This window comes from Tamandua tetradactyla, chromosome 3 (genome assembly GCF_023851605.1).
Source record: "Tamandua tetradactyla isolate mTamTet1 chromosome 3, mTamTet1.pri, whole genome shotgun sequence".
NCBI lineage: Eukaryota > Metazoa > Chordata > Mammalia > Pilosa > Myrmecophagidae > Tamandua > Tamandua tetradactyla.
The window spans coordinates 8,855,173-8,871,466 of NC_135329.1; the positions used below are offsets into that span (position 1 = coordinate 8,855,173).

The 16,294-nt window shown below is 43.3% G+C and overlaps 1 protein-coding gene across 9 annotated transcripts in view; it reads right to left on the reverse strand.

Annotated features, from left to right (window-relative positions):
* Window positions 1-16,294, reverse strand: part of DTNB (dystrobrevin beta) — a 445,692-nt gene that overhangs the window by 12,852 nt on the left and 416,546 nt on the right. For all 9 annotated transcript variants that reach the window (XM_077152324.1, XM_077152325.1, XM_077152323.1 and 6 more), the window contains 2 exons: window positions 3,777-3,936; window positions 2,879-2,968 (listed from right to left, as the gene is read on the reverse strand). In XM_077152324.1, the coding sequence (XP_077008439.1) occupies window positions 2,879-2,968; window positions 3,777-3,936 (250 nt within the window). The remainder of the gene's footprint in view (window positions 1-2,878; window positions 2,969-3,776; window positions 3,937-16,294) is intronic.

Consider the following 16,294-nt stretch of genomic DNA (forward strand, 5'->3'; position numbering starts at 1 on the left):
GCAGGAGTACTCACAAGCCCTGAGCCTGTAAGAAGTGCGGCCACCCTGCTGCTGGCTCTGCCACTGGCTTCCTGAGTGCCCAGGGCAGGGGGTGGTGGGTGCCTGCCTCTTCTCTACACCTGTTTTCCCTAAGGGGACTACATCCACTAGGGAGACACAGGATGTCTTGCATTCAGGTTCCAGAAAGAATCATAAAAGTGCAGGGTTGGGGAATACCTGGATCAACTCTGGCTTTTGTGAAGAAAAAAAAAAAACCACCCCTAAAATAACAAAACCTAGAAGTTTTAGTTGACAACAAACTTAAAATTCTATGGGGATATATTTGAAGTTACTGTGGCTGTGGGGATCTAAGCTAATGCGATCTAAGGCTGCTTTCCCGGGGTCCTACTCAACGGAAGTCACAGACTCACTGTTCTCTGTAGGGTAAGGTCAGCTGTGATACAGAGAAGTGTGCTCGGCCCTGGTTACTTGCTTTGAACTGGGGTCTTGAGAAACTGGGCCATGCCTAGTGTGGTCAACCAGGTCAGCAAAGTGTCTGAAAACCATGTCATGTCAGGACTGGCTGGAGGAACTGGGTACAGTTAGCCTAAAGAACAGAAGACTTGAGAAAAGCCATGTTATCTGCCATCAGATATTTGAAAGGCTAACATGAAGAAGAGGAACTGAACTTATTCTGGGCAGCTTCAGAGAGTGGAACAAGAATAAATTGGTTACAAAGAGGCAGATACTGGCTCCCCCAGAAGAAGAACTTGCCAATGATTAGAGCTGGTCATGAATGAGCTCACTGGAAATATTCAGACAAAGCACTTTTATTTTGCATGGCAAGTTGGATTAAATAACTTCTAAGATATTTCCCAATTCTAGGATTCTATTGTTTGTGAAAATACTTCAAAAAAGATCAGGAGGACAAGCAATAGAGAGATACAGTACATCCACCATACAGACAGTGTATAAAAATAATCTGAATAGCTAATCTCATCCTAACAAAAGCCTCAAAAATTACTATCAAGGAGATAATAAAAATGCATTGGGAGAGTGGGACGTAAAGGAGAAGGACCCTCATAGGTTGCAGATTTGGCATCTTGTCCTGGGTGGGGACGGGAGCAGTGTGGTGGGCAGAGCACTGACTTATTGCTGCTTCTAAGACCTGAGTTCTAGGGCCAGCTTTGACCCTTCAAGCTTTAGGCAAATCACTTCTCTGACAATCATTCACTACATTTCTAAAATCAGGAGATTGGCCAACATGATTTGAAAAGAATCTTCCAAATTCCATCACACAATTTTGTGAAAACCATCCTCTCCTGGTATGGGAGGCTGCTGAGTATCCCAAACAACTTTAACTTTTTGTGAAGTTATTTGGACTCTATGTGCTTTCTGTTTAAGGATGTCCAAATACCTCTCACCCTCATGTGGTCAGGTTTGCATAAAACCTACTATGTAGCCATGAGGTACAAGTGAGACTAATTCCCATGGCCTGAAATCCCCTAAGAAATTCCTTCTAAAAGTGGGATTTATGGAATCTTTGGGGATTCCATAGGGAAAGGACCTTCCAATCATCCAGGAAGCCACACCCTCCCGTGTGTGTAGAGAAGGGTACAGAGTAGGGGCAGTGCTTCTTTTTTTTGGGGGGGGGGTGCAGTGCTTCTGATGGGGATTAAGAAACTGTACTGAATGGACAAAATTCCCCACAAAGCCTAGAGGGGCCTTAGATATTAGACAATCAACCTCTTATCTTAATTGCACTGGTTAAACCAACCTAGGCTACATGCTTATTTTTCTTCTGACTGGAAATAGGCAGAATTGAGGGCAAAGTCACAGGTTTGGACTGGAGTCCCATGACCACACGAGAGTGTGTGCTGTCTCCTAAGGCCTGAAGAAGGACTTGCCTTCCTTAAGACCTTAAGAGTGTGAACTGGCAACTCCATATGTAAATATATTCGTTTGAAATGGACATGGAAAAACTGCTGTATATTTTTAGTTAATAACTGTTAAGTTAAGCTATTTAACTTAACTTTAGTTAAGCTACTTCAGTGCATTTAAAAGCACTATATTAAGTAAAAACAATCAGAAGAGGGCAGGCTGTGTGTCTTAGCACTTAGGAAGGGAACCCATCTGTTTAATACATAACATGGAAATGCTACCTCAATAAAAAAATTATAGCTACATAACTGATGGGTTCGTGAGGATTCCTGAGGATATGATGATTTGTGAATGTTCTTTCATTTTCTGTCTCTCCCGTTGATTTTATATAAGGGGAAAATGCCATGAGTGACGGTGTCAGAGAAATGCTGAGACAGCGAAGTGGAGGGAGGCTGAGAAAGAAGTCACAGGCACAGGGACTGTGAGTGAGTGGAGGAAGCAAGTCTCGTGTCGTCAACTCCAGGTGAAATCAGAGCCTCGTCATGAGCAAAAGGAGGGAAGAGGGTTTTAAAAGCAAATTAAGTAGGAGAGAGCAGACAGGCAACTCGGAGAAAGCCCAGAAGCTGCTGTGGCCCATCCGGTTCCAGACATCCAGGAAAGCTTCCGACTCGGTCAGTCGGTGGGTCAGGCCTGGGGAAAGAGTGGCTGTGGGAGGGGCACAGCTGTAAGACAAGTAAGTGAGAAAGCGGCCTAACTGTATTTAAAGATCTGAATTTCATCTTCAACTCTGAATTGTGTTCCCTACACAATATGCAGACAGAAACCTAAATCTGTGATACTCTCTATGTGATCCCATTGGGAGAGAAGCTGTTGGGGTAAAGCCATTCAGTGTGTTCCTAGAAGGCAGAAAGACTGTGTGGCAGAATGAGGTGGGGTGTGCTACGGGTGAAGTGTGAGGTGAGGAGGGTGTGGGCACAGCAGGGGATGGCGTGAGACCGGGTGGAGCTCTGGGTTTCACCTGAATGGAGCTCCTTCACCAGGGAGGACATGGTGTTGGTGATGGAGTCAGCAGCCACCAGCAGGTCATTGCGGAGGTCTCTCCTCGTACCTGAGGAGAGTCAGAGCAGATGGCGATACCAGGGGGGTAGGCGTGGAGAAGAGACAGCTGGATAAATGCCCCACTTCTGCCAGGCCCTTGGACACAGGTGCAGGACACCTAGGAGGAGGGGGCTGCAGCAGCTCCACCTGCTCCCAGGCACAGCAGGGCACGAGGAACCCAAGTCCACTGTTCTAACTTCTCTAGTGGAAGAGCAAGCTCCTGCCACTTCTGTGCTTCTTGGCCACCAGATAACAAAAAGAGCTGGGGTCCAGAACAAGTATGATACCGAAGTATTCCTTTCCTTAGGAACACCTGGCCTTAGGCAGGACTTTACACCCTACCTCCCACCTCCAGTTCCAACCATCTGGTCTTCCCACCCACCTCCGCAATACTGCTGGTCACTAACTGCTCAGATGCCTGGCAATTTCCGCTTAATGTGCCTTCAGCAAAGCCTTAGTTAGAGCACCAGTCTTCCTTCTTTTGTTTGCTTTAAAGACTTTCCAGGGCAGGCACAGGACATTGAGAATTATTCCATACAATTCCTCTGGAGGAGGCAAAGCCAAAAGGACAGAGCACTTCCCAAAAGCCGGAAAAAAAGAACACTGAGCCCCAGGAGGCCTGTTCTTCACTCATACGAGCAGCAGACCTTCCACTGGAGACCAGCCTATCTAATGAGAAGACTTTAGACTACATATGAAAACCTGATCATTTAAAGCTAAGACTACAAAAGAAAAGAAACTGGAAATATCTCGGCTGACGTTTCACACTTTTTCCCACCCCCCTTCAGGTCCCCACTGCACTCTGTTCAGAAACTCACCTTGTGCAAAGGCCTCCTGCACGTCGCCCCCCACCCCGCTGAGGGAGTCCTGCGGGCAGTGGGTGGGGGTGGAGGCCGCAGAGGGTGCGCGGGTGGGCATGGGCACTGGGCGGCCGCCTCCATGAGTTGGCGAGGTGTGGGGCGACCCTGAGGCCTGAGCCTGGGAGAACCAAAGAGATAAAACATGTTATCTCAGGGTATCCTTCTTCTTGAGGAGAAGAAAAATTGTGGTTTTTTTTTTTTTTTTTTTCAGTCAATTTGGCTCCGCCAATGGGGCTTCGGTTCAGTGGGGCACTCCAGGACTGGAGAGACGAAGAAAAGGGAAAAAAACAGGGTGGTGGGGTAAGGGTGGAGGGAGAACAGTAGGTGGGAGGGTGAGGAGGAGGGAGAGGACAGTGCAGAGGGGCGGTAGCTGTTCAGGTGTGGTATGGAACAGAGCAGCTGAGCTGAGGTTCTGAGAGGGGCTGGAGTCCCACAGGGGAAGATGACACACCAGCATCTTTCATTTGTGTTTAGAAACATATTCATGTACATGATCTCACTTGAGCCTCCATGACCCGTGGGTAGAAAGGGCATTCATTTTTATACTCATTTTAAAGAAGGAAAACAAGGATGAGGAGAGTGTGAACTCTGGTTCAGGCTACCCTGCTCAGCCAGGTGGGCCTGGAATGGCGTCTTCTGACTCTGAGGGCCACGGTGCGGGCCCCGGTGTGTGCTGGGTCAGGGGCTCAGTGGCCGGCCACTGCCCCGGGGCTGTTCCCGCATGCCTGTCCCACTGCACTCAGCAAACACGCACAGCAAGAGCGTGCACGGGCTGCTCGTTGGGATGGGGTGGGGGGGGGGGCAGGGTGGACGCAGCAAAAGTACAAACTAACTACCCCTGGGAAGGCTGTGGTACAGTAGTAGAGAAAGCTGGGCGCACTGGGATGAAATTTAAAAAAAGAAAAGGAAAGAAGGAAAGAAAAGTTCAGTCAAAGGAGCTCTTCCTTAACTGAAATGTGGGCTCGGCTGCCCCTCAGAGTAGCAGGACCCGAGGGTGCCCTACAGACCAGGGTTTTCTGTGGGAGCAAAATCGGGGAAATCTAAGCCGAAGCGTGAAAATGAGCTCAAGCGAGGATGCGTGCCTTAGTGGGGCTCAAGCTTAGCAAGGCCATGTGCAGAGATGCTGCTGTGCCCCAGCCTCGCCTATGCCTGGCCAGCGTGGGTGCCGCACCCACGGGAAAGGTCTATGCTTCAGAGCAGTGGGTCTTACTTTGAATCACACACACACATATATATATATATATATATTTTAACAAACGGAAAAAAAAAAATTTACAGGCCATACCCCTTACTAATCCCTTTCATTGATCACTAGCATTTCAAACTAAATCTAGTTTAACATTTGTTCCCCCTATTATTTATTTTTATTCCATATGTTCTACTCATCTGTTGACAAGGTAGATAAAAGGAGCATCAGACAAAAGGTTTTCACAATCACACAGTCACATTGTGAAAGCTATATCATTATACAGTCATCATCAAGAAACATGGCTACTGGAACACAGCTCTACATTTTGAGGCAGTTCCCTCCAGTCTCTCCATTACATCTTGGATAACAAGGTGATATCTACTTAATGCATAAGAATAACCTCCAGGATAACCTCTTAACTCTGTTTGGAATCTCTCAGCCATTGATACTTGATCTCATTTCACTCTTCCCCCTTTTGGTTGAGAAGTTTTTCTCAATCCCTTGATGCTGGGTCTCAGCTCATTCTAGAGTTTTTCTCAATCCCTTGATGTTGAATCTCAGCTAATTCTGGGATTTCTGTCCCACGCTGCCAGGAAGGTCCCCACCCCCGGAAGTCATGTCCCTCGTAGACAGGGGGAGGGTGGTGAGTCTGCTTGCTGTGTTGGCTGGAGAGAGAGGCCACATCTGAGCAAAAAAAGAGGTTCTCTTGGGGGTGACTCTTTGGCTTAATTTTAAGTAGGCTTGACCTATCCCCTGTGGGGTTAAGTTTCATATGAACAACCCCCAAGACTGGGGGCTCAGCCTATAGCTTTGGTTGTCCACACTGCTTGTGAGAATATCAAGAATTCAACTTGGGGAAGTTGAGTTTTCCCCCGTTCTCACCATTCCCTGAAGGGGACTTTGCAAATACTTTCCCACTCACTGATCAAATCACTCTGGAATTCATCAGGGCATCACCTGGACAAACCAACAAAATCTCATGTCCTATACAAAGTTTGATGTACTTAAGGTGTTCAATCAACTATCTACATAAGTTATATTAGGAGATGCACTAGTCAAAGTATAGATTTGTACCAAATAAACATCTTTAGCTTTAGTCTCACATATTAGTTGAAATTTTAAAATATTAAGTACCATCTATTTTCAGCACACTGCAGTAATGACATCCTTTTGTTCTTTCTCATGCAAAAACATTTTTTAAATTTGTACATTTAGTCACTATCATTATACACTCTAGGCATTCCTAGATTACACCATCTCAATCTTTATCGTCTATCTTTCTTTGTGATTTCATTTATGCCCCAGACCTCCTCCCTCTATCATTCTCATATGCAGCTTCATTCAGTGTTTTAACATAATCGTATTACAGTTAGGTAATATTGTGCTGTCCATTTCTGAGTTTTTATATTCAGTCCTGTTGCACAATCTGTATCCCTTCAGCTCCAATTACCCAATATCTTACCCTATTTCTATCTCCTGATGGTCTCTGTTACCAAGGAAATATTCCAAGTTTATTCACTAATGTCAGTTCATATCAGTGAGACCATATGGTATTTGTCCTTTTGTTTCTGGCTAATCACACTCAGCAGAATGTCCTTAAGGTCCGTTCATGTTGTTACATACTTCATAACTTTATTCTGTCTTACAGCTGCATAATATTCCATCTTATGTAAATGTCACAGTTTGTTTAGCCAACTGTCTGTTGATGGACATTTTGGCTGTTTCCATCTCTTGGTAATTGTTAATAATGCTGCTATAAACATTGGTGTGTAAAATGTCCATTTGTGTCCTTGGCCTCGTGTCCTTTGAGTAGAGACAGCATATAGATGGGTCCTGTTTTTCAATCCATTCTGCCAGACTATGTCTTTTGATTGGGGAGTTTAATCCATTAACATTCAGTGTTATGACTGCATGGGTAGTACTTTCTTTTACTGTTTTGCCTTCTGGATTTTATATGTCATATCTAATTTTCCTTCTTTTTACCTTTACTCATAGTCTTCCTTTCTACACTCTTCTCCACACCTCTCTCTCTGTCTTCGTATCTGTCTCTAGTGTTCCCTTTAGTATTTCTTGCAGAGCTGGTCTCTTGGTCACAAATTCTCTCAGTGATTTTTTGTCTGAAAATGTTTTAATTTCTCCCTCATTTTTGAATGACAATTTTGCTGGATATAGAATTCTTGGTTGGCAGTTTTTCTCTTTGAATAATTTAAATATATCATCCCACAGTCTTCTCGCCTCCATGGTTTCTGCTGAGAAATCTACACATAGTCTTATTGGGCTTCCCTTGTATGTGATGGATTGCTTTTCTCTTGCTGCTTTCAAGATCCTCTCTTTCTCTTTGACCTCTGACATTCTGATTAGTAAATGTCTTGGAGTATGTCTATTTGGATCTATTCTCTTTGGGGTACGCTGCACTTCTTGGATCTGTAATTTTAAGTCTTTCATAAGAGTTGGGAAATTTTCAGTGATAATTTCCTCCATTCTCCTCCTTTTCCCTTCTCTTCTACTTCTGGGACACCCACAATATATTTTTGTGCTTCATATTGTCTTTCAGTTCCCTGAGTCCCTGCTCATATTTTTCTATTTTTTTTCCTATAGTTTCTGTTTCTTGTCGGATTTCAGATGTTCCGTCCTCCAGTTCAGAAATCCTATGTTCTGTCTCTCAAAATCTACCATTGTAGGCTTCCATTGTTTTTTTCATCTCTTCTACTGTGTCTTTCATTCCCATAAGTTCTGTGATTTGTTTTTTCAGACTTTCAGTTTCTTCTTTTTGTTCTTTCCTTGCCTTCTTTATATCCTCCCTCAATTCATTGATTTGGTTTTTGATGAGGTTTTCCATGTCTGTTCATATATTCTGAATTAATTGTTTCAGCTCCTGCATGTCATTTGAATTGTTGGTTTGTTCCTTTGACTGGGCCATATCTTCAATTTTCCTAGTGTGATTTGTTATTTTTTGCTGGCGCCTAGGCATTTAATTACCTTAATTAGTTTATTCTGGAGATTGCTTTCACTTCTTTTATCTAGGGTTTTCTTGCTGGATGAATTTGTTTGTCTATCTGTCCTTTGACATTCCATTCAGCTTTATCTGGACCTTTAGCTTAAGAGTTGTTTAACAGAGGAGAATTTTTTAGTTCTTGTTTTCTTGTTTCTTGCCCTGCTTGTGTGGTGCCTTTCCCCCGCCTCCACACACTTAGGAGGGTCTACTTAGATACTGTTGACCCCAGCCAGATTTTCCCAGACCAAATTGGCCTTCTATCAGGAGGAAAGAGTCACCTGCGTCGGTTTTCCCTGAGGGTGAGACCCAGTAGGTTGAAAGACTTCCCTGTGAAGTCTCTGGACTCTGTTTTTCTTATCCTGCCCAGTATGTGGTGCTTGTCTGACTGCAGGTCCCACCAGCATAAGATGATGCAGTACCTTTAACTTGGGCAGACTCTCCCTGCTGGGGGGTGGGGGTGGAGACAGAGGAGAGGTTGTAAGCTGGTTTTAATGGCTTCAAATTACCAAGCCCTGGTGTCTGAATTCCTTGATGGAGGGATTCCACCTGGGTGGGGCTTCACCCCTCCCCTGGGGAAGGCACAGGCCCCAGGTAAGCCCCCAAAAGAGCTCACTTCTGCCCATACCTGGGGCAGTTGCAGCCTGAAAAGTCCTGCCGCTGTGTCCAGAGGCAGTCAAGCCTTTGTAGATACACAGCCACAAAAACCTCTGTTTCCTTCTTTTTTTCCCCCCCTTTTTCTGTCAGTCCTGCCCCCTTGGCGCTGGGGCAAAAATGAGCAACCTCTGCTTTGATCAGGTTCACCTAAGCTGGGGGCCTATTTTTAGTAGTCAGAATTTGTTAATTAGTTCCACAATTGGCGTTTGATTGTGCCCAGTCCCTGCTGCTGGTAAAGTCCTTTCCTTTCCCTTCTGGGAAGTGGCTGTGGGGGAGGTGTGCTGGCCGCCGCAGCTTTGGGAACTCACGGTTCTGGGGGGTGCTCGCAGCCGGTCCAGCTGGTCCAGACTGGGGTACGCTGTGTGTCTGGTCACTGACGTGGCCCTAGGAGCTGTTCTGTACTGTTTCTGGTTATTTAGTAGTTGTTCTAGAGGACGAACTAATATGCGCACGTTGTTAAGCTGCCATCTTGACCCGGAAGTCCGCATATATATTTTTTAATTTGAGAAACTTAAAAAATACAGTAGGCTAAAAAAGTATAACATAATCTTCCCAAATTGATAACTATTATATTAATATTACGTCAAATTTATTTCAACTTAAAAATATTGCAGCTGAATTGGAAAACTTCTTTGCCAGTTCTTCCTAGTCCTGGTTCCCTCCTCCTACCTGTCTCTCAGAAACAGACCTATAAAAGATTTTGGTATAAAACTTTTTACATATGTGTACATAAGTACCTATGAATAAATATGCTATGTCATGCTTTTAAATTTTGCATGAATGGTATTGGACTGTACATATAATTTTACAATTTGCTTTTATTACTTAGCATATTTTTGAGACCTTTCTAATGTGCAAGTAAATATGAACATAGACCCTTACTTCACACGATACACAAAAATTAACTCACAGTGGACTATACCTAATATAAAAGCTAAAACTATAACACTTCTCAAGGAAAGCCTAGGAAAAAATCTTTGTGACCTTCAGTTAGGCAAAGATTTCTTAGATATGACACTAAAAATATGATTCATAAAATAAAAAAATTGATAAACTGGTTTTCGTCAAAATTAAATACTAGTGCTCTTCAAAAGACACCATTATCGATGGTAGCCCAGCATTGTTAATGTACTTAATACCAGTGAATTGTATATTTGAAAGCAGTTAAAGTGGGAATTTTGCATTATCAGAATAGAATATTTTTAAAAAGACACCATTAAATATGATATACAAAAAGTAACTAAAAATAGATCACAGACCAAAATGCAAGAGCCAAAACTATAAAATTTTTAGAAGAAAACACATGGGTAAAATTTTCATGATGTTGGATTAGCAATGACTTTTCAGATATAACAATGAAAAACACAAGCACAAAAGAAAAACTTCAAAACTTTTGTGTTTCAAATGATGCCATCAAGAAAGTGAAAAATAAGATACAGAATGGGAGAAAATCTTTGCAAATCATACATCTGATAAGGGGTTTGAATCTAGAAAATATGAAGAACTCTTACACTCTTAGAAAATATGAACAACTCTTACAACTCAGAAGTAAAAAGTAAATGAACAAATTAAAAAATAGGCAAAGGATCTAAAAAGACATTTCTCCAAAGAAGACGTACAAATGGCCAATAAACACATGTAAAGATGTGTAACATCATTAGCCATTAGGGAAATGAAAATCAATACCACAATGAGATGCCTCTTCACACTCACTAGAATGGCTATTATAAAAAAGGTAGATAATAAATGCTGATGAAGATGTGAAGAAAATGAACCCCTCAGAGCTGTTGGTGGGAATATAAAATGGTACAGCTGCTTTGAAAAACAGGCTGGCAATTCTGCAGAAGGTTAAATAGAGAGTTATCATATGACCCAGCAATTCCACTCCCACATTTAACCCAGAGAATTGAAAAACATGTCCATGCAAAAATGCATACATGATACCATACAGCAGCATTATTCATAATAGCCCCAAAATGGAAGCAATATCAATGTCCATCAACTGATAAACAAAATGTGGTATATCCATTCAATGGAACAGTATTCAGAATAAAATGGAATGAAATATGATACATGCTACAATAGAGACAAACCTTGAAAACAGGCTAAATCAAAGAAGGCAGTCAGAATATACCACATATCATATGAATTCCATTTATGTGCATCCATAGAGACAGAAAGCAGATTAATGGCTGCCTAGGACTGAGGGTTAGAGAAAAAGGGTGGAATAAGGGATGAAGCTCCTTGTGGGGTGATGAAAGCATTCTATAATGGATGGTGGTGCTGGTTGCCCAACTATGTGAATATACTAAAACCACTGAACTGTACACTTTGGAATGGGTAAATGATATGGTATGTGAATTAAATCTCAATAAAAGTGTTTTTAAAAAATACCATTAAGGAAATATAAAGATAAGCACAGGCTGGAAGAAAATATGTGCACATTTTATCTGATAAAGAAATTCTGTCCAGAATATAGAAAGAACTCTTACAACTGAATAGGAAGATAACCTGACTAATAAATGGGCAAATAGGAAGATAACCTAACTAATAAATGGACAAAGATTTGAAAGGACATTTCACCAAAGAAGATATACAAAAGGACTAATAATCACATGAAAAATGCTCAACATGAGTAGTTATTAGGGAAATTAAAACCACTTCACATCCACTGAAATAGCTATAATAAAAAAGACTGACCAAAAAAAAAAAAAAAAGACTGACAAAGATGTGGGGAAATGGAAACCTCGTTTCTTTGCTAATGGGACTGCAAAATGATACAACCATTTTGGAAAACAATTTGGTAATTTCTTAAAAGATTAAACATAAACTTAGGCTATGACCCAGTTATTCTACCCTTGAGCATCTATGCAAAAGAAATGAAAACATAGGTCCACCTAAAACTTATGTATGAGAATGTTCACAGCAACATTTCAATAGCCAAAAAGTGCAAACAATCCAAAAGCCCATTGGCTGGTGAATGGATTAATAAAATATGGTATGTCCAAAAGATGTTCTTTTTTTTCAAAGAGAGAAAGAGTTTATGACTAGGTGCATAGTAGGAGAGCAGAAGATGGCTTAGTGGTCCAAAATCTGTCTTCTTGAACTGCAGTAATTCCAATAGTTTTATTAGAGAAAAAGATGGGCAAGGTTTAAGGTAATGAGCACTGTGGCCCCAGATGATATGATTAGAGGTGATCTAATTATTGAGCATGCGTAGATTGATTACATGCTCAGTCACAGAACATATGTAAGAAAATGGTGGAATGAGGTATAGGTGACTTGTAAGTTAAAGTCTAAGCCACTGCACATGTCCGGTGGGCCCATTTTGGTTAGATCCAGTCTTGGTTATGAAGAAAACTGGTTAGTTCTGGGCTGAGCCAAGACCCTTCATTAATAAACATCTTTAGTTGATAACTGGGTACAAATGAAGATTAGTCACAAGGTTTTTACAATCACAGGGGCAGAAGATAAGGGCTATACAACAATTATCACAGATCAAGGCAGCTAGAATGTAATTTAAAGATTTCAGGTATTTCCCTCTGTCTACTCCACTATACCAAAAAGCAAAAAGGAATATTTATATAATGATTCAGTCATCAAAATTTTCCCTTAAATCCTGATTTCTCGGTTACAGTGGAATTTCTTTTTGCTACAAAAAGTATCTGTACTCTTTCTTAACTTTCGTAATAAGTTTCCATTGAAAATTAAACATTTTCTGTCTTGTGAAATATTCTCTTCTATGGTCAGTGATTATAAAACATTTTATTATTATTTACTTTTTTCAGTATATATTTTTTCTTCCCAGCTAGTTTATAAACATCTCATGAATTCTGTTTGGCCAGATAACATTATCAGTTATTCCACATTGTATTTTTCGGGCCCCCTTCCCTACTTTTACTCTCAAATCACCATCACCCAGCCCTGCTTTTGGGTCATTGTCTTGGGGAGTGGGAAAATAATAAGGTACAAAATTAATGACATTTAAGATTTAAAAAATGTTGCCTTCCAGATGTAAGACAGAGATTTAAAAGTACATAGAAGACCTGGACCTAGAATTTCAATCTCAAGTGAAACCAGATAAAAAAATTTGGAAAAGCAGAGAAAATCTGCAGAGAAGGCAAGAAAGTCTGATGTAGCAGTCTGGTCTCACAGGAGCCTCAGGAGCCGCACAGCTGGATGTGGGCAACCAGAGGCCTGGGGGATGGCAGCTGAGCCCTGGGCCTTTCTTGGGCCTGTGGAGGCTGAGAAAAAAAGGAGGTTGTTGGGGCTGCGTGGGCAGTCTCAGGGAGGGGCTTTGTGTACCCTAGCAGCCAATACCTTCCCCGTGGGCCAAAAGTGTAGGGGGGCAGCTGTGAGAGGCGCTCAGCCTCCAGCAGGCACTCTGTTGTTGGGGAAGGGGCCACAGTCTTGACAGGCTTGCGTGTGGACCTCGGGAGCTGGGGGCAGCCCATGAGCTCAGATGCCTCAGTGTGGGAGCAGGAAGTGCTGCCTGCCAGAACCAGACCTGTCCATAAGCAAAGGGCATCATGAGGCTACCATCCACTGTCCAGGTCTCAACACAGATCAAGCTGGAGATATGGACACTCCTTCACTGATGCCACAGGTGTGTGGCGCCAATCTCAGGCAACAGGCAATGACTCTGAAATAGCAAGCTGTAGGGTTTGTCAAGAAATGCCTAGATAAAGTGTTCAGTTCAGACAGAGGCAGAACTCAAGATGGAAATTAAATCCAGTTAAAGAAAAAAATTACTTTTGCCTAACTTTGTGACCTATGAAATTTGGCCTTCCTTTGCTGTGTGACAGGCATGGCTGCCCTCTTGGAGGGCCAGCCTGGCAGGCAGCACGGAGCCAAGTCCTCCATAAACCTCCCTTAGTGAGGTCTGGGCTGGCACTGCTTCCTGAGAACTGAATGTCAGAGTCTCGAGACCTGAGATGAGTGAACAGGCTTCTTTTTAAGAACATGAAACAACGTTCTTAACTTGAAGAACACTTTATTTTGCAAATATTTTAATATGAAAATGATGATGGAGATGAGGTAAGATGGGGGACAGGTGGGGGACAGCAACATGTGGCTAAAACTTTGTGATCAGGAAGCAAAACCAATGGCTCACCATCAGCTTGAAAATAATGAGACCCTCTTGCTGGGATCAGTGCCCAGTAGCATGTGCATCTCTGAGGAAGATGAAAACCAGACTCCAGAAATCATTTTTGTTCCGAGCAATGGAAAGAGAAAAGCTAAGTACTGGGAAGGTATTATTTTTCCCCACGGGTGTCAAACTCCAGTGGTCTGCTTTGGGATCATATTGGGTTAAGAAAGACCTGGAACAGCGCTGTCAGGGGCCTTGTGTGAATTCTGGTTCCCACAGAGCAATAGCAGTACATACAATCCTGGGAAGGCTGGGTAATCCCAAACATCCTAAGACAAGCACATCCTATAGCCGGGCCCAGCGATGAGGGGTTAGGGTGGCCCAGAGACTTGGGGGATCTTGAATGAGGTACGCATTGGTTCAACGGAGATGCCAGTGGACTTTGCTACTGGATGGTACTGACAAAAAAGCCAACCAACACACACCAGTTCTTGTCAGATTTAAAGGACTGTGACTTTGGGTTTCTACTTGCTATTCTCTCTGCTAGAAGCTCTGTTTTCCCTCCTTGTCTGGCCAACTCTTTTTGGTTCTCTAGGTATCGGCCTGTATTGGTGCCTTCTCTAGGATCACTTCAGGTCTTCAGTGATGTTATCACAGAACCCTGTACTTTTCCATCAGGGCACTTATCTCACTTCTTGAATTTTATCTTTTTCAACCTTGTGTTTAGTGCATGTAAATGCTAAATAAATATTTGTTAAATGACAAGGAGGGGTATGACGTCTCTGACCCTTTCTCTTCTGTCATGGAAAAGCAGCCAAACCAGGCAATAATCTCCGGGAGCACTAAATCTATCAGCCATCGATAAATTTTCATGTGAAATACTTTGACTAGATGCCAAATGTGGCAGGCAGGCCCTAAGAGTCCCCGGAGATTCACGGGCTGGTGTTCCAGCCCTCTGTAATCCCCTCCCCTGGAACATGGACCTGGCTTCGAGACTGTCTAAGGCGTCAGATGAATGGGATGTCACTTCTGAGATTAGGTTACAAAAGACTGATGCTGTCTTGCCCACATACCCAGGCTCCCTCCAGCTACTCATCTGACGAAGCCGCCTACCACACTGGGAACTCCCCTGTGGCCAGGCCCACAGGGCAGTGGACAGGGAGTGGCCTCCAGCCAACAGCCAGCACCATACTGAGCCCTCAGTCCAAGAGCCTGGGGGGAATTCATCCTGCCAATAAGCACATGAACTTGGGAGAGGGCACCCCAGTGAAGCCTTGAGGTGAGTGCAGCCTTGGAGATACCATGGTGAGCTGGAGACCCCTTAAGTACTGCATTGATTGCTGGACCATAGAAACTGTGAGGGAATAAATATTTGCTATTTTAAGTCACTAAGTTTTGGGGTAACATGTTATGCAGAAATACATACACCAAGGCTGATTTTTTTCTTTCTGTATTATCAGATCAGTGTCCCAAGAAGAGAATCTGATTGACAGTGAGAGGGAGGGGGGACTTCAGACGTCAGTGGCCAGCTCAGAGCTGGGCAAAGGTGTGACCCTAGGAGAGAGGACCACAGCAAAGAAGTCAAGCAGGGAAGGACCAAGAAAACATTTCCCCAACCCAAGAATGAACCCAGGGCTGTCAATACATTAGCCTGTCCTGCCTCTGAAAGTCTCAGGATCTACTTTGTCAAATAAGTACCAGGACCCAGAGGCATTTCTGTAGAGTGAATCCAATGACTCAGAAGAGGGGCAGGGTCAGCCTCCTAGGTCTAACCCTAGCTCTTACCGCCCCCTCTGGGTGAACATTTATTTAAAGAAACAGTGTGGGTGATAGAAGAGTGTGGAAGTAGAAGTCAAAAGACCTGGGGCCTTATTTTGACTTCATCTTAATTTTTCCAGGGCTCAGTTTTCTCATTTATAAATGGAAGCAATTCAACTAGTGGACTCAACATATTTTCAGATGTGAAATTCTATGATCCTGTAATCTTAGCCAGGTTACCTTCTCTCAGCAATGTCAAGTAACCTTGGCTTGGTTTTTAGTGTAACGTTAGTGAAGACCATGCTCCCAAGAGTCCTCAGTGGCCCAAGGGCCACAGGATGGCTTGTTTGACTTCTAACACACCTTCCTGATGCGTGGAGTCAGTATCAGAGGAGCTGCCCATTTAGACCTCTTGCAAATGAGGCCTGAGGAGGAGGTATAGGGAGCAGGCTACTCTGTAGAGGGTGGGATTGTCTGCAGAGAGACAGAGCTATGCTGGGGTCCTCCTGGTAGGCAAGCTGCACTTGGAATGAATGGTGCATAGTGCACAATGATGCCTGCAGCACACAGGAACACACCTGGCATACAGGCAGCCACTGAGGACTCTGCTTTGCCATGTCTCACTTCCTATGAGCCAACATGACAAGAAAAATCAGGGTGGAGGGCCACTGGGTTTTATGTTGTGAGGCAGGCCCTCCCCATGGAGACCGCCAGGTGCTCCACTCGATGCAAACCCATCTAGTGTAAGTGGCACTGAGGTGGCTGGGAGGGAGCTTCACAGCTGGGAACTT